The 26,825-nt window shown below is 44.1% G+C and overlaps 1 protein-coding gene across 1 annotated transcript in view; it reads left to right on the top strand.

The window, feature by feature from the left end:
* Positions 1-1,323: 1,323 nt before the first annotated feature.
* The window catches only part of LOC126475235 (pyrethroid hydrolase Ces2a-like), a 61,475-nt gene continuing 35,973 nt past the window's right edge, over positions 1,324-26,825 (top strand). The window contains exons 1-4 of the mRNA XM_050102913.1: positions 1,324-1,386; positions 11,295-11,571; positions 14,405-14,590; positions 17,254-17,453. Of these exons, the coding sequence (XP_049958870.1) occupies positions 1,324-1,386; positions 11,295-11,571; positions 14,405-14,590; positions 17,254-17,453 (726 nt within the window). The remainder of the gene's footprint in view (positions 1,387-11,294; positions 11,572-14,404; positions 14,591-17,253; positions 17,454-26,825) is intronic.

Raw genomic sequence — 26,825 nt, 5'->3', positions numbered from 1 at the left:
ATCGACAAACAACAACAAAACAGCACAGTCGTTATCTTTCACATCTACATTTATAGCTTGAAATATTGTATTTTCACACCACCTCAACTCATCACATAAAACGCTGATTTGAGTAACGAAAGAGGCCAAGAGCCCCATTTATATGTCAATGTATAGTATCTAACTACGCACTGTAATTATGTATTTTGACGATTTACAAGGAGAAATGAATCCAACGTCACTGGCGCGCCTAAGAGACTGTAGACTAATTCAGCGCGCATGTAAAAACATAGATATTAAAGACAGACTCTGAAGACATTTGAATATTACAAAAAAAAAAGCGAGCAACCCATCGTCCACTGCCGGACGATATCACTCTCTTTTTATCTCATGTACAATACGGATGCACCATCACATAGGCGTCATTATTAGACTTATAATTTGTTAAACCCAAAAGATAAATACTGCCATATTGTTGCATGTGGGACTAGTATGTGTGAAAAACGCAGAGTGGTTAATGAATGGACATTTCTACGTGATTTATAAACTTCTCAAACAACTCAAGCTCTGTCATTGTTATTGAGTCCGAGTTCGTAATTATAGTGTCAATTACTCTAAATTTGTGTTTGCTTAATCTTTTACTTTCGATGTCCCAAGTTTTTTACAGAGCCAACCGTGTCCGGCATGTCATTGTGTGGACAGAACAGTTCAGGCCGACGTTAACATACTACTTATATTCTCCCCTTGTAATATTCTTCAAACTCAGTTTTAAACTGGCCCTTAGGTACATTTTCAGTTCGAGTGACGTCCGGGAATTTCTTGGCAAACTTCACTTCTCCAACCGCACATCGCTCGCACAAAGCCTCACTGTTCCACAATGCTACGCTGCACTTTCTGAACGGAAAAGCGAGCCACGCAAGTATATGTAGCTTCCTCTTCTCAGTCTGATGCTTAATAATAATATTATTTCCTTACATCAGGAGTTTCCGAAATATAAAACTGTTTAGCGTACAAAAAATGCGTCTCATTTCAACTGTTGGTCATATGTTGCAGTAAGAATAATCTTTATTTCTGTACCGTAATTACTTTGATAGGGTGGAGGACTTTGAGGCGCCCTTCTATCTCATCAAGACATCTTTAACAGATGTTATCTATAAAGCGGGGAACAATCAGTTGATTAACACAGCTAGTCACAGCGCTGCTTCATTAAAACCAGTCAAGGGTACTTAACAACTTCCACTGATCTCCATGCAGCACTCGGCTTGACGTGATCACAGTTGTTTCGTAGCTGTCAGCTAGTGTACGGCAGAATTCTATCGCTCTTTTGACGGGAACGGAGACAACATGGAACTCCGTGGCACCAGCCTTGTGACCGTCCTACTTCTTCAGCTCCTTGCCTATGCCAAGGTAAGACCATCTCAGATAAGGAGTTTAAAGAAAAACTAGGAAAACGTTTTAATACTGCAGTAGAATTTCATTTTTTTGTTTTCAAAGTACAGCATGATGTCAACATAAGTCGTCGTCATCGTTGTCTCTCTATTAGAATGTACAACAATTCGTGCTCTGCCTACATAAATCTTCCAGATGTTGCTGTTTTTTTAAAGGCCTACCGGTGCTTCTTCTGTCTGTTGGTTTATATGATTGTACTTGTTTGAGCATCTTTAATTATACTTTCTTTGTACAAGCATTTATTGCTTCCTCCTAATCTCTGTGAGTTTGACATTTGTGCCAAATATTTATATATCTCAGTGCACGATTCGTCTCGAATCTGGTACCTTAATACAACTTCTCTGACTCTCCTCATAATGTTCATGTTTGACATTTGAATTCATTTTGTGTCTTGTCCCATTAATAACCAATGTTCACTATCGTACTGCAGAATTTTAACTTTTATCCAGCGTTCTCTGTTTTTCTAATATTCTTTTTATTTTTCAGTGAATGTACTGATATTCGGTAAATATATCTTGTTCTCCTCCAGGTATTAACAGCTGGATGACTTTCTACAGGCTGATTAAAAAAGTACGCATTATTGCCTGATAAAAATTCTTTATTGATAGACAGCGCTTATTGAATATCGTCTATTTCGGTTTGATAATGGCACTGGGCAATGGCCGGAATTTTGAAGATAGGCCTGTTGTCATGTTTCAAAATAGTTCAAATGGCTCTAAGCACTACGGGACTTAACATCTGAGGTCATCAGTCCCCTAGACTTAGAACTACTCAAACCTAACTATCCTAAGGACATCACACACATCCATGCCCGAGACAGGATTCGAACCTGCGACCGTAGCAGCAGCGCGGTTCCGGACTGAAGCGCCTAGAACCACTCGGTTGCAACGGCCGGCGTGTCATATTTCAGAAAGTCCTTTCCAGGCAGTAGTATTTACTCCTAATGTTCTACATTTACATCTGCATCTTCATGATTATTCTGCAGCTCGCACCTGAGTACCTGGTAAAGGGTTCTTCGTAAGACCGTCAGAATATTTCTCTACCCTTCCACTCTGATTTCCCTAATTTTATTACGATGATCGGTGCTCCCTATGTAGAATGGCAGCAATAAAATATTTTCACATTCAGACGAGAAAGTTGGTGACTGAAATTTCGTGAAATGATCTTCCTGCAACAAAAAACGCCTTCGTTTTAATAACTCCCATTGCAATTTACTTTACAGCGTCTCCCCTGTTTGGCGATAATACAAAACGAGCTGCATTTCTTTGATCTTTCTCGATGTCTCTCGTCAAACCTATCCGACAAGGTCCCACACACTACAACAATACTCTACCAGAGATCGAAGAACCGTAGTGTAGGCTTGTTACATATTCTACAGCGTTTTGCCAATAAAACGTATTCTTTTGTTTGCCTTACTCACAACACTATCTATGTAATCGTTCCAGCTTACGTTGTTCGTAATTGTGATTCCTAGGTATTTAGTCGGATTTACAGCCTTAAATTTGTGTGAGTTATCGTGTAACGGAAATACATCGTTTTTTTATTTATTTATTTATTTTTTTTCTGTTGTATGGACGACTTCACACTTCTGCTTAGTGAGAGATAATTGCCACTTTTCACACCGTACAGATATCCTGTCTAAGTCAACCTGCAATTGATTTTCATCTTCTGATGACTTAACTAGACCGTAAATGAGAAGGATTTTCTCCAAGCAATTTAAGCGGACTGCTCAGATTATCTCCTAAATCGTTTATGTAAATTGTCCTTTTTTTGTCTGTCTTTCTTCGTCTTGTCAGGAAACAGTCAACTGCGTTATGAAACTTCCTGGCAGATTAAAACTGTGTGCCGGACTGAGACTCGAACTCGGACCTTTGGCTTTTGCGGACAAGTGCTCTACCAACTTTTTTTTGTGCAATAATCTTTATTGAACAAACTAACAGTACTCATGTATATATACACAATGCAACAGTTCTTCAAGGTACCATTTCAATATATACAAATGATTGTTAGTTAAACAAAAATATTAGAATAACATTAAATACAACAAAAATATAACATGTTCCGTCTTCCTGCTGTTTTTTTTCCGATGCATGAGAACGTGGATAAGGGTGTTGCATCATGTGACGGGTACGCATGACACACCTCAACTTTGAGGAGGGTCAAGGAAGACGCTGCGGAGATAACCGGCAAAAGTTTGTCGGTAAGATGGTTTTCGGGTGAGGGTGCTATGGGGACCACTCTGAAAGAGGTATTCTAAAGCCTGTCCTCGAAACCAGATTAGTGTATGGTGCTTAGCAAGAGGGTAGTGAAATATCTGGGGCAACAACAAGAAATATGGGGTTACCGTCGTTGGCGGGGCACGGAGGTAACAGCCCACGATTCGTTGGATGAGTAGCCATACGTTTCGTCTGAGGTGGCAAGTAAGACAGTGCTCGTCGGTGTCTTCGAGCTGAGGCAGAGTGGGGAGGTGGCCAGTCCTATGCGATAAAGTCGACTATTAGTAGGGAATTTGCCATAGATCAAAATGTACCAGAGTGCAGACACAGACGACGGTAAAAAGGGTGCATGTACACACCCCCAAACCGTTCGCCAGATAATGTCAAGATGCTGTAGCACCATGGGGTCGCAAGGGTTGAACAGCAAAAACAAACGATAATAATTTTTTGTACGGGGAGGACGGGTGACTGGAAGATCGGCCCGAACGTAGCTGAGTTCTATGAAACAATTGGCGACGTGGTACAATAATGGAGAAATAGGTGCCACATTGATCGGTGGATCGAGAGAAGCTGGTCCGAGGAGATATCTAAGAGACTGCGTGTTAAGGACGGGACCGGGCCTCGCCAGTGCCGCAACATAGTATGGACAAAGAGTGTGGAAGATCGTGTCCGCACGTTGACGAGTCCGAGGCCACCTTTTGCAGGAGGCAGTGTTAGAGTGTTGTAGCGGACTTTGAAAAGTGCCCCTGCTGACACGAAATATCCAAAGGCTGATTGGATGAGGCGGCCGAGTAACGGCATTGGGAGGATCTGGGCGGCGTGTACCAGTTTAGGGGCAACATACATGTTGACATAGGACACACGTTGGAGTTTGTTTAAGTTACGGTGCACTTGACCGCGTACATGGTGCCAAATCGACTGCAAAAGCCTCTGGTAAGCGAGGGCCACTGTGCGGTGTGTGGAGCTCGTAAATTCGATACCCAAGTAACGAAGGGTGGTACTGACTGGGAGTGGGGTCGGCACCATAGCCGGGAGGCGGCGCCTAGTGTTCATCATAGTCGATTTACGGACATTAACAATGCTATCAGGAAGACGTCCATACTGGTGGACCCATTGGATGGCGTCATTGAGTTGCGTGGAGAAGCAGGTGAGAAAGAGGAGGTCGTCCGCATAAGCCCTGCAGTGAAAGGTGCAGCCACGTAATGTGAGACCCTGCAGTCTAGAGGTAAGACCAGTGATAAGGGACTCAAGTGCAATGGCATATAGTAAAGTAGACATAGGGCGTCCTTGACGCACTGAGCGGTGTATAGGAATCGGTCCTACAAGCCTCCCATTGACTTGTACCATCGAGACTGCCGGAAGCAGTAACCGGCGAATGGCATCGACAAAGAGTAATGGGAACCCCATACGTGTCGCCACCATGAGGAGGAATGGGTGTCGAACGCGATCAATGGCACTAGTGAAATCGATGGATACCAGTGCTGCACGAAGGCGACAAACTGCCGCCAGCGTGATGAGTTTACGACATTCTCCTAGGGCTGTTTGTAAGGTGGCCCCACAACCATGTGCAGTCCGCTCCGGTGAAAGGACCGTAGGTAAGCCGGTGCGTATGCGCGCAGCTAAGAGGCGTGCATAGATTTTATAGTCTGCATTCATTAATGTAAGGGGCGATATGCAGAGACATGAGACCCTCCCTTCGGCTTAGGCACAGGTAGAAGAATGCCAGTGACGAATTCAGGTGGAATCGGGAAGGACGGAGTAAAGAGTTCCTGAATCATTTCCGTCCAGCGAGGAAGCATTAACGTGGTGAACGCCCGGTAAAACTCCACGGGGAGACCATCTGGTCCTGGTGATTTGTCTTGGCCCCCTTGTTGATCGCATATACCACCTCTTCTGCAGTGATTACAGACATCATGGACGTTGACTCCGCTACGGTGAGGGTGCGATCAGGGGAAGGACGGAGATCATCAGGAATTAGCGTTGCCATCGGTTCATCGTCGTAAAATTGGCGATAATGTTCAACGAAGGCAGACACCACTGCCGCCTGTGTCGTGAACACCGTCGGAGGTCGTGATGCTGGGAATGAAAAGTCGACGTTGATGACGATGGTCGAATGCGGCATGGATTGTGGATGGTGTTTTGTCGTGGAGGAGGTCCTGTCGTCGGGAACGCTCCACGACGCCATATAGTCGTGCACGTTAGAGACAGAGGAGACGAGCTTTAGTATGCTGTCGTTCCCTATGGGTTTCAGGTGATGGAGGGAGCGCATCGAGCTCACGGAGGACGGCATAGTAAAAATTTGTGGTGTCTTGATGCCATGCTGCTGCTTCCTTGCCACATTGCATGAAGACCTTTCTTATCGCAGGTTTGGCACATTTGAGCCACCAATGGAACGTGGATGTATACTGCGGGAGGCATCTTTCCCAAGACGCCCATGTAGTGCCAATACACTGTCGGCAATGTGGATCATGAGGAGGGAGGTATTAAGCTTCCAGTAACCTCTGCTGCGCCTTACTGACTGAGGTGGCAATTCCAGGAGCAAATGACGGCGCAATGGTCCGAAAATGCAAGGGGCCATCGTTCAGCTTGGGCGACTTCGTTGCCAAGGTGGGCAGAGACGTAAAACCGGTCCAGTCTGCTCGCAGAATGTGCTGTATAATGGGTAAAAGCGGGGGTATTGTCATGAATTTTCTCCCAAACGGCCACTATATGAAAATCTTCGATTAAGGTGAGCAGTGCCGGGCATGGCATTTGGTCCTGTGGATGGAGAACGCAGTTGAAATCGCCTCCCATGATGAGGCGATCATAGCGCCCAGCAAACAGGGGCGCCACGTCATGTCCGAAGAAAGTGGACCGCTGCCGACGGTTCGTGGAGCCAGACGGAGCGTAGATATTGATGACGCGCGTGTCGAAGATGGTAACAGCCATGCCCCTTCTACAGGGCAGGATTGTCGTGTCCTTGAGTGGGATTCCTTTGCGTATGTAGAAAGCCACTCCACGCCCTGATTGATCACATATCGACGTATATGAGTCGTAGCCGTAGACCGGTGGTAGTGTGGCAACGCGTACTGCCTGAAAAAGGGCGACGTCGACGTCAGAGCCTGAAGCATGTCACATAGGAGCTGCAGCTTGGGTGCGGTGGCGATCTTGTTGACGTCCAGTGTGGCGAACCGATACGTTTGTTTCAGTAGTGGTAGACGCGCATCTACCATCACCAAGGAAAGTATGAGGAGGGCACCGACAGGAAGTCCCGTCCCATCTGCTGCAGTGCCTTGCTTTTGATGTTAATGTAACCTCCGCCGGGACCAGCCGCATAGTCCACGTCTGCAGCGCCCTAGACCGCTCGGCTACTCCCGCGCGGCTTTGATGTTAACAGGCAGTCTCGTCCGGCGGAAGCATTTCATCCCGAGGAGGGGGCGTACCTTCCTCAACGTCGTCGGCCCATGTTCCTGTGCCGTGGGTCTGTCCAATGTCCATGGGAATTGCATCGCGGTGAGAGACATCTGGAGCTGCCGGCGGGGAGACAGGCGTCTCAACCTGCGCACCGATCGTTTCATTGTGTGTGGCGACCTGCATGGTGGTCCCGTCTTGCGAAACGTCTTGTTCATCGTGAAAGCTGTCCGCCGATCTCTGCGTGGATATGTCGGCTGGTTGAGTGTGGTCTTCGTTGTCGTGGGTGGCGACACTTTGAGAGCCCGTGAGTGAAAGGCGGCGGCGTTTGCGCCTACGTGGCGAGCGTTGTTTGCGAACGTGTTCCTCAGTGTCGGACGACGCCAAGGAGGAGCGTCGACCTGGTTCGAAGGCGTCGGTGGGTACAATGAAATTGTCAAACAGGTGTTGTGAAGAAGTACTGTTTTCCTCAGCGTCCGGCGCGGGAGCCTGTTCGGCGGCAAGATTGTCAGGTGGGACGTCCGCACCGTCCATAGGTGACTGGGACAGTGGGACGTGCCGATCGGAAGGACCGGGCACGGACTGGACGAAACTGTAGACGTGGCAAGAGCCGCTGCTTAAGTGACCGGTAGGGCGGTCATCGTGTGTATGACGGACGCTTCCGACAACGGGAGCGGCGCGACACATCGTTGAATGCATTCAGACCGTAGGTGACCTTCTTTCCCGCAACCGGAACAGGTCCGATGTTGGCCGTCGTACATTATAATGGAACGGCAGCCTCCGATACGTAGATAGGAAGGCATGTGTTTCTGCAACTCGAAGCGGACCTGTCTAACACCGTTTAAAACGGGACAGGTTTGAAATTGTACCCATCGTTCGGCAACATGTTCCAGAACGTTGCCATAGGGACGGAACGCCTCGATGACGACGTCTGCAGGTAGTTCGAACGGCAGTTCGAAGATCATTATCGTTCGTGTGCCGAGACCTGAGTGATCGACGGTAACGGATCCGACGTTGTCGTCGGAATGACAGAAGCGCAGTCCACGTTTTGCCTATTGAAGCACCTTGTCGCACGCCGCAACGTTGATCATTTTGACGTAGACGATGCTGCTAACTATGGACAAGTGGATACCAATTAGATCCGTTGGTGGTATTTTAACTTCATCGCGAATAAATCGTTCTACCTCCAGGACCTTGGGTAGGGCGAAATCGGAACAAAAGCTGAAACGTAATGTCTTCTTCCGATAGTTGTGCGCCATGGTGGTCTAGAAGGAAAACGGCACTTACAGCGGCCGAAGTAAACACAAACACACGGTGCGCGCTTCGCCCGCAGCGCTCTGGCGCGTGACCGCCTCGCAGCACTGCCGGCGCCAGACTGCCAACTGAGCTACCCAAGCACGACTCACGCACTGTCCTCACAGCTTTACTTCGCCAGTATCTCGTCTCCTACCTTCCAAACTTTACAGAAGCTCTCCTGCGAACCTGGAACCTGGTAACTTTGCCTATAGTTTTCCCACAGGCCTCTTTCATCTGTGTACTTAATGTGTAATGCAGGATTAGTACTGCGTGTTGTTTGATGTTCTTTGTATTTGATTTATTCTTCTGCGCTTTGTTTCCTACTAGCACCCTTATAGGTCATTGCTAAAGACGTATTAGTATTTTATTACTGTTGTTTGCATTTGTTTCTTCTCTTTCTTCCTTCGAGCGTAGCATTGTGATGCGTTCGCAACTAATATAAAGTGCTCAAATGACTCTGTAAAAATACCGTCTACTCCACAATCATTCGAGATGATATGTCAATAGCGGCACTGAGAACCCGCTGCTAACCTGTATTACGCTAAACTGATGTTCGCTGGGGAACGCTTCAGTCGTGACATCTTTCCGCAGGCCCAGGACGTGCAGGTCACCGTGCAGCAGGGCACGCTGCTGGGGACCGTCGTCCAGAGCGTCTACAACACGACCTACACCGCCTTCCGTGGGATACCGTACGCCGAGCCACCAGTCGGGGAGCTGCGCTTCGCGGTGAGTATAGTGTCATTGCCCACTTCTCAGCTGAAGCTGTTCCGTAGCTATAGCATACTTTTAATTGCTACACCATAGTCTGCCAAACCGCTATGAGTTAAACGGCACAGGGTACTAGCAAGTATATCTACCTCTAAGTGATACCTATTTGTGAGACCTTATACGACACTGCTTAAGTTTCTCCTGCCAGTTAACAGTTGACAAGTAGCAGCCTTTCTGTTAGATATACGAGAGTGTTCATAAATTAGTTATACAAGAGTAGCATTTAATTATGGAAAAATTATATAACTTACAAAAATGTTTCATAACGTACTGACTGCAGTATATCTTCAAGGTTTATTTACAAATGTTCCGTGGGCTATCTTTTTGTGACGCGATAAATGTCCCATCTGCAATCAGTTTCCTGTCAAATCCTAAGAAGCGAGTCTTGATGTATAATGACACTGCTTGTGTTATCCGTTGTCGCAAAACGTTTCTGTTTCCCGCAAGCGGAGGAACAAACTCTCTGTCTTCAATGTAACCTCATGCACAGAAGTCCATTGGATTTAAATCAGGTGACTGTGGTGCCTGGGATATTGCTGCACCAAGTCCATTTCAGGTCGGCACATTCCTACGGACATACATGACCACTTCACGATGATAATATGGTGGCACACCGCCTGACTGGGAAATAAATTCTATGCCCATATCCTGTTGTAATTGAGGCATTACGTACTGCTCAACCATGTCCAGGTATGATACGTCAATTACACTTGACGCGACAAAAAAGACCTGGTGTCCTACTTGATACACAGCAAGTTTCAGTGACACAGTTGTGCCACTTAATAATAGTTTGTCACTGAGGAGGTGCCTTACGATATTTCGTCCTGAGTTGTCTCTGAAATGTAGCAGCAAATCTGGATTTATGAAACCATAAACAACATTGCCCACGCTCTGCACCATTACGCGACTCCATGATGACTGCTGGAATAACTCATTCGTGCTTGCAACCCAGATGGAACGTCAGGAACCAGTAGTATTAGGCGGGAATAAAACTTGAAGATATACTGCATTCAGTGCTGTAGCAAATATTTTATAAGTTATGTATCCTTTTCATAATAAAATTTTACTTTTGTAAAACTAATTTGTAAACATCCTGTATAAAGCAGAGCGTATGTATGTATGTTTCAGGTTCTCCTCCCAAACCCTGCCTCGATTTCAGCCGAATTTGGTACAGGAATAGCAGGCCTCATGAGTTTTCAGGACTGGGAGGTTTACAACCACCTACCACCAATAGCAGGGGAGACATCAGCACAAACGTGTTTCTCCTAAGCCGCTGGTGTATAGACTGCTCTGCATGACAGCACATTATGTAGTCAGAGTACGACCCAGCCAAATGAACATGCTTTGCAGAACACCCTTCATGTCAGAGGCAAGAAACAGCCCTGACATGTAGGCTGCCTTGCATGACAGCCATATTGTGTTGAATAGTACTGTCCTCTTTTATCAACCTGCTTTGCAAGGCAGCTGGTAAGTCAGGGGCAAATAAACGATTTTCAAGCCCCTGGTGTGTAGCCTGCTCTGCATACATGCATGTTGTGGGAGTAGTATTACCCTGCTTTATAGGACTGTAATGCAGGGGCTTCACATGCTGATGACCTTGGTTGCGGACATTGCGAGAAGGATAGAGGAGGGGATATGAAGAGTGAGGGGAGCAGGAAATTGAGTGAGAGAGGGGAGCAGGAAGAGGAGATGCATCAGGCAGGTGGAGATTGTAGAGCGGTAATGGGCAGGTCGAAAAGGAAGTGGAGGATGCACAGATGGCACAGGCTTTTTCAGCAAGATAATGCACCATGTCACAAGGTCAAGGGTGTCGTGGAGTGTTTCGAGAAACACAGTGGCGAATTCCATTTGATGTGGTGACTCCTTAACTTCCTACACCTAAGCCCAATCGAATATAAATGGGATGTGACTAACGTGGTGTCAGATCTCATCGCCCCCTCTCTGTAATTAGGTAACTTGTGTGTCCAGATGTGATGCCAACTCCTCCAGCAACCTACAAAGATCTCATTGCTTCCAAACCTCGACTCGTCGCCGCTGTTATTCGTGCCAGTACGGCTATTAGGTATCTGGTCATAACGTTCTAGCTGATCAGTGTATGTACCTTACATGTTCAGGAATGTCCATGTAAGAAGGTAACATTCTAGCATAGGTCGGCCCCACTGCCCTTCTTAAGAAAGACTCCTGACGCATTCGCAGGATCCTCAGCCAGCCGGTGGCTGGGAAGGGGTACGCGACGCCACGGAGTACGGCAGCGACTGCATACAACCCGACGGCAGCGGCTCCGAGGACTGCCTCTACCTGAACGTGTACGTGCCGGGCGTCCCAGAGCAGGGCGCCAACCTACCCGTGCTCTTCTGGGTGCACGGCGGGGGCTTCTACTACAACAGCGGCTCCGACACGGAACACGGGCCCGACTTTCTCATCTCCTACGGCGTCATCCTCGTCACCATCAACTACCGGTTGGCTCAGCTTGGTATGTACACGTACCCCATTACGTATTCATCTAATACGTGCGTTTATGTTTACGGGTGTATAGATTGTGGAGAATTGTCAAAGCGAAGTACGGCAGGGACACTGACGTGTTGTTAATCAGTGAAACACAGATTCCTATTTACATATAGTTAAACATTCAAAAGATAGGCAGTTTAGGATGCAAAATAAGAATTCGTTTGCAATACTGAAAATGACACTCTAAACATAGAATGTTATGGCTAGTTCTTAGTGCACGCTCCTCTCTATAGTCTTGCATCATCATTGTCATGGATTTCGCCAGAGGCTGCTTTCATTGACATTTTACGCCATTCCTCTAGCAGAGCGGAGTGTTCTTTAGATCATCCATAATCATGTTTTTGTCGAGTGCATGCCACAATCCATCTACTGAATTAATGCCTGGGGACTGTTGTGTCGGCATCCAGCCGGGAGTGCTATACAACACCCACAGCCTTGAATCTAGAGCCGTATGTTTTGAACCATTATCTTGTGTGAAAATACAAACTTCAGAAAGAACCATACTATTCACACTTCGGGCGGATTTATGTTGTCTCGCAAATGGAACCCGCTTGCTTCTGTTGAGTTTACCAATGTATGGTTTTGTACAAGCTGTTTGGCCTCCATATACAGCTTCATAAAGCACATTTCTTCTGGCCTGTGCTGAAGCAGACTTTCCTGTACGCATTTGAATTGCAATCCCAAGTTTTTCATCTCTTACTTTCTGATTTTTCTTGACTTCTCTAAGCAGCTGTCTTTTTCCATCATCTTGGCCAGAACTGCAGGAGTACCGCTTCGCGATTGGCTTTCGTATGTTACGTTCTGATTAAGTCTGTATATAACAGTCTTCACTGTACTGGTAGGTCTGTCAGTGGTCTCTAAAGTTTACTGAAGTTATATTCCTTTTCGAAACAAGCCGATGCAGGTTTCTCTCTCTTCTTTTGTAGTTTCACGACGTTTTCGACCCTCTTCGTTGCACATCGTCCAACGCTTTTAAAACGGAGAGGGTACTGTACACTACAGTGGATCACTCGGAACTGCATAAGGAAAGACAGAGGGGTGTGTGCCAGTACAGAATCATACCTGGGATCTTGTTTACTAGACGAATACTTGTTTGGCATCAACTGGCACATGGTTATAAACAGCGTGTATTTGTTCGGAAATTAAGCAATATATGAACCCAAGTAGCGTTTCATTTTTAAATGTACACTGACAGGAAAGAATCGCAAAACCAAGGAGGAGTTTTGAGACATAAAAGAAAGTTGGTAGCTTTGCTTCTGCAACTGCAACTTCACGACAGTGAAAATTAGTTTGAATTCCTGAGAAATATAGGAATACACGAGACAAGTCTGTCTCTACAATTTGTCTTAGAAGGTAAACTGAAGAAGAGCAAACTTACATCTACGGTATTTGTAATTTAGAATGATACTTTAACAGTGTTGACTGGAGGACTCGAGTTCAGTGTTTGAAGTTCTCAGGTTGTCAGGAATGTAATAAAAGTCGCAGGATATAAAAGAGAGGCAAGTAGCTGCAAAAGGCGTGGGACAGGGTTCTGGTCCATCCCATATGGTATTGAATTTATACACACAGCAGGTAGTAAAGGAAATCAAGTAAATATTGGGAAGTGAATCGATACTCAAAAAGTAAGAACAAATACTTTAATATCTTCCGAAGACTTACTAATTCTGCATGAGACAGAAAATTATTTGTAAGATAAGTTCAACAAAATGGATTGAGATCAGCATCAGTAAACGTAAAATAAAAGTAGTGGAGTGTAGTCCAGTTAAGTCAACTGTTTCTGACGTAATTAGATTAAGAAGAAAGAGCAGTTCTGCAGTTGGGTACTAAAATAATTGGCGGTGGAAGTAGAGAGATATAAAAGAGAGCCTTGCAGTAGCGAGAAAAGCTTTTCTAACAGAAAGAAGTATGTCAACATAAAATATAAATGTTTTGCTGAAAGCAACGGGTGCGAAATGTGGATGACAAACAGCAGAAACAAGGCATAGAATCTTTTAAAATGTGGGTTGAAGGAGAATGCTGAAGATTGCTTCAAGCCCTGTGGGTGGCTTTACGAGTGATGTCAGTTAATCAACTTATGAGGTTATAATACTATAATATCGTAAGTTAGTGCAAGGTAGGATTTTCATGCATAAGCGAGAAATAATAAGAGTGTAATTATGTTTTGATTCAAAAGTGTGTTTATGTTAGCAAGGTTCTAATTTCCCGCGATCGCGGTCATCAGTTTTGGTAACAGATGAGAGATCGTAAAACTGGCTACGTGCCATCATGTGAGAGCTCCCTGGGTTCGTTAAGCCGCTGCATGATTGAGGTGTAACATCGAGAGGTCGTCCTGTCCACCATATCTGCGACTTCCTGGGGACACTCAAGACAGTGGCAACCTGCAGAAAATACGAGTACCCACACCACTTCGTTTTTCCACATACCGTTAATTGTTTCCTTCCAAATTCCCGAGGTATCAGTTTCTTTTAACCTATATCAAAAACAGGTTCATTTTTAAAATTGTTTTTTGGGACGATCTGTTTCATCTCACATCCTAACTTGCGGTTGTCATATGCGCTCGCGACAAGTTCCGATATTTTTCATTGTAGACATCATGCTACAACCAACACACATCTGTCCTATCACGAACGTGCTGTAATTGAATGATATCGCAATAACAAGTAGTAACAAGAATGGAGAGTTAGGAAGTAGCGCAGTAGAAGCAACTGGAATTTTGTTGCTTATTACAGGAAATAAATAGCGAAATTTGACCAGTGCCTGTGAAATGTTTTCAATGTGAGACGTGTTGTTTGTTGCAGGCTTTCTCACTACTGGCGACGCCGTCGTCCCTGGAAACGCGGGTCTCAAGGATCAGCACCTGGCGCTCACCTGGGCAAAGCAGAACATCGCCAGCTTCGGTGGCGACCCTGACCTCATCACTCTGTGGGGCCAGAGCGCTGGCGGCATGTCTGTGTCTTTCCACCTCGTCTCCCCATTGTCCACAGGTAAGTGCACATCGGCTTTTGCCCTTTCCTTCTACAAATTCTGGTAAAATTTTCTTTTAGCAGTTTCATCACCGCATGCGGACACAATCAAGCTGAAAATCAGTTCAAATGGTTCAAATGGCTCTGAGCCCTATGGGACTCAACTTCTGAGTTCATCAGTCCCCTAGAACTTAGAACTACTTAAACCTAACTAACCTAAGGACATCACACACATCCATGCCCGAGGCAGGATTCGAACCTTGCGACCGTAGCAGTCGCGCGGCACCAGACTGGAGCGCCTAGAACCGCTCGGCCACTCAGGCCGGCTGAAAATCAGTCTGCCTGTGTCGGCTTCCTATATAAGTTGGCCGTTACCCCTTCGAACATTCTCTCCCTCTGCAGCCGCCGCGATGGGTGGTGCCGGAGGTGGGGGTTGTGGCACCCGACTGCGAACTGCTGTCTCCAGTGATCGTTTGCTTTTTGTCGCCTCAGCACACGTTTCACGCCAGATTCAGTTGTAGGCCGTTATCTTTGTTAATTAGATGGTCCTGGACCCTAATTTTAATGGCCTGTTTGATCAAGCAATGTCAGGAGGAGGCAGGGTGGAAACAAGGTGCCATGAACATAGACGCTACAGCGAATTACCACGAAGTCACTCGTGGCCGTGCTATAAACTACAACAAAACCAAGGAAATCTTCCTCCTCCTGGCATTGCATGATCAAAGACGCCGTTGAAATTAGTGCCCAAGACAGTCTAAATAAAAAGACAGGGGCCTACATCTCATCATCATCATCATCATTTAAGACTGATTATGCCTTTCAGCGTTCAGTCTGGAGCATAGCCCCCCTTACAAAATTCCTCCATGATCCCCTATTCACTGCTAACATTGGTGCCTCTTCTGATGTTAAGCCTATTACTTCAAAATCATTCTTAACCCAATCCAGGTACCTTCTCCTTGGTCTGCCCCGACTCCTCCTACCCTCTACTGCTGAACCCATGAGTCTCTTGGGTAACCTTGCTTTTCCCATGCTTGTAACATGACCCCACCATCTAAGCCTGTTCGCCCTGACTGTTACATCTATAGAGTTCATTCCCAGTTTTTCTTTGATTTCCTCATTGTGGACACCCTCCTACCATTGTTCCCATCTACTAGTACCTGCAATCATCCTAACTACTTTCATATCCGTAACCTCAACCTTGTTGATAAGGTAACCTGAATCCACCAAGCTTTCGCTCCCATACAACAAAGTTGGTCGAAAGATTGAACGGTGCACAGATAACTTAGTCTTGGTACTGACTTCCTTCTTGCAGAAGAGGGTAGATCGTAGCTGAGCGCTCACTGCATTAGCTTTGCTACACCTCGCTTCCAGTTCTTTCACTATGTTGCCATCCTGTGAGAATATGCATCCTAAGTACTTGAAACCGTCCACCTGTTCTAACTTTGTTCCTCCTATTTGGTACTCAATCCTTTTATATCTCTTTCCCACTAACATTACTTTCGTTTTGGAGATGCTAATCTTCATACCATAGTCCTTACATTTCTGATCTAGCTCTGAAATATTACTTTGCATACTTTCAATCGAATCTGCCATCACAACTAAGTCATCGGCATATGCAAGACTGCTTATTTTGTGTTCACATATCTTAATCTCACCCATCCAGTCTATTGTTTTCAACATATGATCCATAAATAATATGAACAACAGTGGAGACAGGTTACAGCCTTGTCTTACCCCTGAAACTACTCTGAACAATGAACTCAATTTACATCTGAGTCGAGAAACAGCAAAGTGCTCCCTTACAGTGAAGTTCGAACCTGACGATGATACCGCCAACAACAGAGACTGCAGTTCGCAACCGGGTGCCTCTACACCTACCACTGCCACCGCTCACTGTGGCAGTGCACGGATTGCGACAGGAGCAGAGTGATGGAGAGGTTAAGGGCCAACTTACATATGATGCCGACAAGGGCAGGGTAGCAGTCATGAGGAACTATCTGAAAATGGCAGAAATATGCTGGAGATGTTTTCATTTTCACAATTTTTCTAATTTATAATTCAACATTAAACATTGAATCACACAAAAGCATGCTGGTACCACTATTTTGTTTTAATGTTTTTTTGTATCATAGGATTGAAACATTTTATTATAAATTTCTTTTTCTCGAGCACTATTCCTGTTTTTTTAATTTTTTCACCTACAGCAAATTATCTTCAGGTATCTCTGATACAATTGAAATTTTTGACGCTTCCGTTTTATGTAATTCTCACTAAAACGCATTCTTGATTTCACTATGAGATTTTATTGTCTCTTCACAGATTTTCATAGTTACTCTGATCACTGTCTCTCCGAAGATAAGTTTTTCATAAGATAATTGTTAGTGTTCTTGATTATTTATTTTATTGCTTTGTGCACTTCACATGTAGGTTTATCATTCACTTGATTCGACGAAAAATTTTGAAAATCTAAATATTAATCAACAATCTTAGCCTTGCCGTTTAAATGGTACTAATCAGTATTAGAGGATGAATTTAAATAGTTTTTGATAAACAAAAAGCATATAAATGAGCATTTACTATTTACTGACATTGATTTACTTACGTGACTCCTTAAAAATATTTCTAAGGGTGCGAGAATTCGCATTCTCACCTACTTTTCTACAGAAGAGCAATATTTTCCACAGATCTTTTCTCAAGAATTATCATCCAGAGTGGGAACTTCATCGGACTGCCAGGGTCTCTGGAGCTGGCCCGTCAGAACGCCTTCAGCCTTGGCGCAGTACTCGGTTTGGAGACAAATGATTCGCAAGAGCTGGTGGACTTCCTGCGCTCTGTTGACGCTACTGATCTGCTGGTGGACAGCTCGCTTGTTATGTCAGACGTGGTGCGTTATTTGCTGGATTTTTCTTTTTTTACGAAGGAAAGCGAAATAATTGTATCACAATTTGCTTGCAAAAGTCAATATAGGATTTAAGGAAATTTGCTAATAATAATGACGATTATCACTAATGACCAACAGTACGCGAGTTTATGTAAGTTCTCATTCGGTAACTACTCAGGTAGTTGAATCCGTTGATGGTATGTTTTGCTAAACCTCGCGTTCCTTTAGGATGACATTGCAGTACTTTATGTGGTAGCCCACCCAGTGACAACCCAAAAGTTTTCTGATGGTAGCTAGTAGCGTCCGTTTAATTATCATCCTCTAAATGGTATTGTTTTCTTACAGTCTCTATTGTCATACTATCACTCACCATTACACCACCCATGGAAAGCAAAAATCTTGGGATCTGATGATGTACAGAACCTGTAAACGTAGGCTTTCATGGCAGGTGTCAGTGAAGACCGGGTCAACTTGTGCGATATATTTGACGTTTAGGAATCTGTTGCAAGAACCACTTGAAGGAAGCAATGGACGACCACACAGCCACGACACTCACGAGAGCCTAGTGTCTGCTCAGACCAGACTAAATCGTGACGCGGCCAAGTGATTCATACCTAAGGCTCCTGGTCCCCGATAATTTATGAAGATCCCCCGATCTAGAAGGAGTTAAGTCCGCTACAACAATAATCAGTGATGTTGATTCACTCACATATATCCTGGCCAAACATCCGGCTGACAAAAATGTGTAACTTTTATAGCTGCCACGAAGTAAATGAGAACAACTTGGTCTATATTGTATAGATTTCGTTACTATTACATCAGAAGTAACAGTAAGCGTTGCTATAAAGTCTCTCTTCACAAATAGACAAATCGAGAAAATAGCACTTTATCTACAAGATCACCAATCTTGGTGCGTCATTGACCTGACGGAGTACTATACTGTGTAAATTTGCCGTATTTTAAATCGTGGGTAGAATTTTATGACCAATTTTGCAGCAATTAATGGGATCCACGGTCATCCGTAGCTGTAGATCTATTTGTGGAAGCCTTCGAAAACACTGTCCTTGACTTCACCCAGTGCTGAATTCATGTTGGACGTAATTTTTAATGTGTGGCCAAATGGAGAAGTGGAACATCCAACCATTACAAAAACCTCAGTAGCACACAACCAAATATATAATTTGTAACTAAAACTGAAACGAATAGCACCCTACTGAACATGCAAGATGTAGTTTACAGGGCAGCAGATGATGCATTAAATCACAAAATATTCAGGAAGCGTACACATACGAACAGTTATCTGCGCACTCAGTCACGTCATGATATTGGCCAAAGGAATATCTTTGGTTAGTTGGTTGGTTTGGGGGAAGGGACCAAACAGCGAGGTTATCGGTCCCTTCGGTTTAGGGAAAAATTGGGAACGAAGTCGGCAGTGTCCTATCAAAGAAACCATACCGGCTTTTGCCTTAATCAATGTAGGGAAATTCCGGAAAACCTAAATCAGGATGGCCGGACGCGGGTTTGAATCCTCGTCCTCCCGAATGCGAGTCCTGTCTGCTAACCACTGCGACACCTCGCTCGATGGGAATTTCATACGTAAATTGTTGGTCATAAGGGTGCGTCAGATTGTGATACAGTCACGAGGAAGCTAGAGCTGTTACACCTATGAACAACATTCCATACTAGAACAAATTAGTGTACGTCAGACAGGAGGAATGCGAACGGCAACACGGGTGAGTGAACGAATGTAATCGTGCTTATTTGTGTGACTTAGCAGTAGGATATCATATTATGAATGCACAAAAAGGTGATATTTTATAGCGACAAAAAATTAAGAGAACTTTTGCGTACCATGAGAGACTTCATCGATCAACAATCGTGTGTGTGAACTGAGTTGCGGCTGTGGTGCACTTTAATTACAACAACCAGGCCGAGCGTTAAGCATACAATGTCCGCCCAAAACGTTCCGAACTTGTCTCATTTCTAGTGTATAAGCGACATCAAGGCAGCAACTCGAGTGGCGGCATAAACTAACAACTGTAAACAACAGATGTGCAGTCCAATAGTCAGTTGTGAGCAACACTTAAGTAATGTACTAGTGACAGTAGTCAGGCAATGTTGTTATGTAACAAATAGCAGTGGAGCGACATCTCTAAATCGAGCGTTGGCAGACATTGTCCAGAATGTTTCGAAGAACAGATGAGAGAGTGCAAAGTTTGTATCGCATGCCTTGTCTCCTGAACAAAACCAACGACGCGTGGACACCTGCCGCGACTTCACTGAAATGGAAAATGTGGACAATACTTTTCTTGGAAGAATTATCACGAGAGACAAGACTTGGTGTTATCAATCGAACCTACCACAAAACGAATGGGGAAATTCACATGGAGGGTCAAAGCCTTGACAACTGCGAGCTAAGATCCCAAAGACGTTCGGGCTCATATGCGGTTTCTCTTCGTTGAAATGTCTTGGCTCAGACTCGTCTAGGAGTTGAACCGCACGTGTCGCATTACACGCCGTAAGTTAGACACTTGTGACACTTTGGTTAAATTGTCTGGATGATGGCAAGTTTGCGAAATACAATGTTAACGTAACATACAACATTAATAATAATATCGGGAACTAAATTAACGACCTATAAATGATGTGGGCCACAAAGTTGCGATTTTGTTTAGATTAATGTTTATTCATAAAGCAAACTAATAGCGAAAGTGGTCGTATTTAGAGTTACTGTTACACTCGAGCGCTTATCCATTTGACACAGTTCGATCATTCACAATCTCATCGTGAATTAAAAAGTTCAACAACCCACTTCGTTAGCTTTGCGAAAAGTTAGAGTTCACACCAGGCGCGCTGCTGCTCACCGCTCAGAGACTAAGTCCCGCGATACCACACAACTCGAAATTTTCTAAGTCGTTTCACTTCCTAGCTACCTAAAGACCGACCGTCCGCTTTCGCGTCTCTACAGCACTGTACCATTTGGTGTCTCTAGCCGAACTGTCCTCTTTGGTGTCTGCACCAGAACTGTCCCTCTCTATCCGTCTCCGGTCGCGTTTTCCCTCGCGACGAACATCCTCACTCAACTAGCTAGGGCAGTTCCCTTTCCTGAAGCCGTCCATCTGATTGGCTACAGCTTATTCTACATTACTTTACATTTTTATATACTCGTATTTAAATAATCACAGCGTGACCACTTTCACGTTCTAAATAAAGTAACAATAATATCCATTACATAACAAACGTTAAATTCTTTTACATGAAACCAATAGAATTTCCTTCTTAGCTTTGAATGCCACGGCCAGTAGCCTTGCACCAATGTGCTTTCTGATAAATAAATAAAGAACAAAAATAACTATTACGCACTAAACTTAACAACAATTATTCTATTACCTAATGATTCAATAAGTTGTCATGCTGTCATCGTTTAATGTATTTAGTGTGGAGGGAATGCTTAACTGCAAATACAGATAATTTAAATCTACTGTATCTTTTAAACAAATAAAGTTATAGATTTGATATTTACAACATTTGTCAGTTTAATGATGCTCTTCTTGTTAATTTCACTTTAACAGTGAATTCTAAACTATTATAGATACGATGAATATTCAAGTTTTATTGGAATTACCATGAAAATTTATGGAGGATGGCAGATTAAAATTACTGTGGCTTGATTCCCTGAATTACTACAGAATTAAATAGTTTCCATAAATGTTTCCCTTTAAGGCCGATCTTAGGTCCTCCATATTTAACACTTATACGTCTTCTCGGCCACAAATGGCTTCTTTTGGGTTTCCCTATGCCGCAGGTTCTCGTCTGTTTCACTCGCCCACTACAGGACTTAGGCATCAATAGAAAATAGACGCCTGTGAGTTTCCCCATCTCGCGGTGAATCTGCATCCGGTCCTGGATGACAGCGTTCGTTTCACAATTCTTGAAGGCTGACTCTTTCGGCCATATACTTAAATGAGAGCGAAATGCTCGTTAACTCACACAACTTAACTGACATTCAAGCCAGTGTGACATGTGAGTTGAACAACATCACAAACAAGGCCTTTTTTACAGTTTTATACCGTTGTATGAATGTTCTGGTCGTTGTAATCAAGTGGGGAGAAACTATGTAGAACACGTGATTGATTAAAAGTACCGTATTAACTATTCTTCATTTTTTATTAATTCAGTATCTAAACTTTTTTGGATTGATGTAGTACGTATCGCCGAAAACGGATTTGTCGATGAAGAAATGCAGCACATTCAAAGAATGTGAACGAATGATTGATGAACGTCAATGATGCTTGCGTACTATCGAAATAACCAGCAACGTTCAAGGGAAGAATTAAAGAGGTTATCGAGGTCAGATAGCCTAATAACGTTTTGACGACCGCTACCAGAGCCACTTAACAAATGGTAGGTTGTTTAAATCAAAGAAAGACAAAAATAATGAGCTGCAGCAGAAATGAGAACAGCGAGGAATTTAACATCAGGATTGCTGATCACGAAGTAGATGAAGTTCAGGAATTCTTCCCTAGACAGCAAAATAACCCATGACGGACTGAGTAATGAGGCAATTAAACAGAGAACCGACTCGTGGAGATAACATCTTGGACCTGATAACAAACAGACCCGAACTTTTCGACTCTGTAAGTGCAGAACAGGGAATCAGTGATCATGAGGCCGTTGCAGCATCCCTGAATATGGAAGTTAACAGGAATATAAAAAAAGGGAGGAAGGTTCATCTGTTTAGTAAGAGTAATAGAAGGCAGATTTCAGACTACCTAACAGATCAAAACGAAAATTTCTGTTCCGACACTGACAATGTTGAGTGTTTATGGAAAAAGTTCAAGGCAATCGTAAAATGCGTTTTAGACAGGTACGTGCCGAGTAAAACTGTGAGGGACGGGAAATACCCACCGTGGTTCAACAACAAAGTTAGGAAACTACTGCGAAAGCAAAGAGAGATTCACTCCAAGTTTAAACGCAGCCAAAACCTCTCAGACAAACAGAAGCTAAACGATGTCAAAGTTAGCGCAAGGAGGGCTATGCGTGAAGCGTTCAGTGAATTCGAAAGTAAAAATCTATGTAACGACTTGACAGAAAATCCTAGGACTTACGTTAAATCAGTGAGTGGCTCGAAACAGCATATCCAGACACTCCGGGATAATGATGACATTGAAACAGAGGATGACACGCGTAAAGCTGAAATACTAAACACCTTTTTCCAAAGCTGTTTCACAGACGAAGACCGCACTGCAGTTCCTTCTCTAAATCCTCGCACAAACGAAAAAATGGCTGACATCGAAATAAGTGTCCAAGGAATAGAAAAGCCACTGGAATCACTCAACAAAGGAAAGTCCACTGGACCTGACGGGATACCAATTCGATTCTACAGAGAGTACGCGAAAGAACTTGCCCCTCTTCTAACAGCCGTGTACCGCAAGTCTCTAGAGGAACGGAAGGTTCCAAATGATTGGAAAAGAGCACAGGTAGTCCCAATCTTCAAGAAGGGTCGTCGAGCAGATGCGCAGAACTATAGACCTATATCTCTGACGTCGATCTGTTGTAGAATTTTAGAACATTTTTTTTTTTTGCTCGCGTATCATGTCGTTTTTGGAAACCCAGAATCTACTATGTAGGAATCAACATGGGTTCCGGAAACAGCGATCGTGTGAGAACCAACTCGCTTTATTTGTTCATGAGACCCAGAAAATATTAGATACAGGCTCCCAGGTAGATGCCATTTTCCTTTACTTCCGGAAGGCGTTCGATACAGTTCCGCACTGTCGCCTGATAAACGAAGTAATAGCCTACGGAATATCAGACCAGCTGTGTGGCTGGATTGAAGAGTTTTTAGCAAACAGAACACAGCATGTTGTTATCAATGGAGAGACGTCTACAGACGTTAAGGTAACCTCTGGCGTGCCACAGGGGCGTGTTATGGGACCATTGCTTTTCACAATATATATAAATGACCTAGTAGATAGTGTCGGAAGTTCCATGCGGCTTTTCGCGGATGATTCTGTAGTATACAGAGAAGTTGCAGCATTAGAAAATTGTAGCGAAATGCAGGAAGATCTGCAGCGGATAGGCACTTGGTGCAGGGAGTGGCAACTGACCCTTAAAATAGATAAATGTAATGTATTGCGAATACATAGAAAGAAGGATCCTTTATTGTATGATTATATGACAGCGGAACAAACACTGGTAGCAGTTACTTCTGTAAAATATCTGGGAGTAAGCGTGCGGAACGATTTGAAGTGGAATGATCACATAAAATTAATTGTTGGTAAGGCGGGTACCAGGTTGAGATTCATTGGGAGAGTCCTTAGAAAATGTAGTCCATCAACAAAGGAGGTGGCTTACAAAACACTCGTTCGACCTATACTTGAGTATTGCTCATCAGTGTGGGATCCGTACCAGATCGGGTTGACGGAGGAGATAGAGGAGATCCAGAGAAGATCGGCGCGTTTCGTCACAGGGTTATTTGGTAACAGTGATAGCGTTACGGAGATGTTTAGCAAACTCAAGTGGCAGACACTGCAAGAGAGGCGCTCTGCATCGCGGTGTAGCTTGCTCGCCAGGTTTCGAGAGGGTGCGTTTCTGGATGAGGTATCGAATATATTGCTTCCCCCTACTTATACCTCCCGAGGAGATCACGAATGTAAAATTAGAAAGATTCGAGCGCTCACGGACGCTTTCAGACAGTCGTTCTTCCCGCGAACCATACGCGACTGGAACAGAAAAGGGAGGTAATGACAGTGGCACGTAAAGTGCCCTCCGCCACGCACCGTTGGGTGGCTTGCGGAGTATAAATGTAGACGTAGATGTAGACATAAAAAGCAGACTAGCACTGGCAAAGAGGATATTCCTGGCCAAGAGAAGTTTTCTAGTATCAAACACAGGACTTAATTTGAGCAAGAAATTCCTGAGAATGTACTTTTGGTACACAGCGTTGTATGTCATTGAGACATGGACTGTGGGGAAACCGGAACAGGAGAGAATCGAAGCATTGATATGCGATGCTACATAAGAATGTTGAAAATTAAGTGGACTTCTAAGGTAAGGAATGAGGAGGCTCTCTGCAGAAACAGCGACGAAAGGAATATGTGGAAAACACTGACAAAATAAAGGACAGGATGATAGGACATCTGTTAAGACATCGAGGAATTACTTCCATCGTATCAGAGGGAGCTGTGGAGGGTAAAATTTGCACAAGAAGACAGGGATTGGAATACATACAGTAAATAATTGAGGACGTAGGTCGCAGGTGCTACGCTGAGAGGAAAAGGTTGGTCCAGGAGAAGAATTCATGGCGATCCGCTCAAACCAGCTAGAAGACTGATGACTACAACAAAATAAAAGTAAATAAAAAGACCGGGGCGCAAAGAATAATATAGAGGTTGAGGAGTATCGCCTTTTACTGAAATATTTGCGTTTCATACTATGCAAGAAAAAGGCCTCTGGTGAACAAATATTGCTAGCGTCAGGTTCTCATTTCTGTGAAGCAAGTTAAGAAGCTCCCACGTCTCTAATTTGCTGGCTTATATCACAAGAACTGATCACTAGATGCTGTCAGCAGCAAAGCTGAAAAACTGTCACCGAGTAGCCTCATGGGCTACTTACCGAGCAAATAACAACCACTAATGACAATAAGCCTTTTGACAATGTGACCGCTACTTCCTTGCAACGTTGACTACAATGATGGATTGTTAATCACAGCCACTGCGACTAACCACTCGATTTGAGACACGCTTCCGAAATCAGTTCATAGGTAGTAAGTTAACTAGAAGTCGAATTAAAGTGCGTGTTCAGTGGAACTAATTAACCGGATCTGAAGCGTTACAAGTTCCGCCATTCCCAAGGATAAGTGACACATTCTCCGTGAGAAGAAGAGATCCCATGGTAGTGATTCACTGACCCTCTCTTCTCCAAAAGTACGCAGTTCTCATAAGGAAAAAGATTCGAATTTAATCAAAGTATATTCTTCTTACACGTCTTCCTCTGGTCTATCAGCAATGTTAGTTCTAAACTGAAAACCAAGTGCGTAAACTATCAAGTTGATTATCTGACACTAGGCATTACCAGCATTCTTTTGACTAACGAGGAAGACCACGAAATGGTTTTTATTTTAGACGATAGCTTGAAGAGTATAAAACTAAAAGATACACCCAGACAAAACATCCCGACCATTCAAGTACACCCACAGAAATTTTTGAGCGTCATTATTAACAAATAAAAAGAAACGTCACATTCTTCAAAAGACGTATGAGTTCCTAAGATGTGCCCTACTTAATTGCACCGAGCGAGGTGGCGCAGTGGTTAGCACACTGAACTCGTATTCGGGAGGACGGTTCAATCCCACGTCCGGCCATCCTGATTTAGGTTTACCGTGATTTCCCTAAATCACTCCAGGCAAATGTCGGGATGGTTCCTTTCAAAGGGCACGGCCGACTTCCTTCCCCATCCGTCCCTAATCCGATGAGACCGATGACCTCGCTGCCTGGTCTCCTCTCCCAAAACCAACCAACAACTTAATTGCAAATTCCAAATCACTACGCTTTATTGGTGAGAAAGTACTTCTTCCCGCAGCTGTCAAAATCGATGGAGAAAGGTTTGGTGAGAGTCTGAAGTCGACACTACTCTCAGATGACATGTGGTTGTATTGATGCAAGAGTCGCCAACATGACGAATTAATTGGTACCACGTCTTCATGATGGCCCGAAATTCGCCCTGCAACTTGATGACAGTATCGAGATCGGAAATCTTTCGCATCTCGCTTCTGTACGCTAGTGTTATGAAAATGAAATATGTGAGGACTTCATAAAGTTTTGGAAGGGAGGACTACAGGCGAATTCCTTAATTGTTGACAGTATGTCATGCAAAAATTGTGTTGTTACGAACACGGACGCGAGGTTCAATATAATGTGTGCTGTTTCTCCTTCTGTAAAATTCACACAATGGCTTATAAAATAGTACAATCGAAATTCAGTGAAGCGCTGAACGATGTAGTCAGTGTTGAAAATTTTGCGAAAGCACGGGCTTTAAACATTAGGCTATTGTCCGTTCTTGGGGAGCAGCTGGCCTATACCATGATTCGCTTCTATTGCACACGGAGATAAACTATGTGATCAAAAATATCCGGACACCCCCAAAACATACGTTCTTCATATAAGGTACATTGTGCTGCCACCTACTGCCAGGTACTCCATATCAGCGACTTCAGTAGTCATTAGACATCGTGAGAGTGCAGATTGGGGCTCTCCGCGGTACTCACGGACTTCGAACTTGGTCAGGTGATTGGGTGTCGCTTGTGTCATACGTCTGTACGCGAGATTTCCACACTCCTAAAAATCCCTAGGTCCACTGTTTCCGATGTGATAG

This window comes from Schistocerca serialis, chromosome 4, assembly GCF_023864345.2.
Source record: "Schistocerca serialis cubense isolate TAMUIC-IGC-003099 chromosome 4, iqSchSeri2.2, whole genome shotgun sequence".
In the NCBI taxonomy this organism is placed as follows: domain Eukaryota; kingdom Metazoa; phylum Arthropoda; class Insecta; order Orthoptera; family Acrididae; genus Schistocerca; species Schistocerca serialis.
The sequence above is the reverse complement of the archived record's forward strand: the minus strand, read 5'-3'. Positions and strand labels throughout refer to the sequence as shown.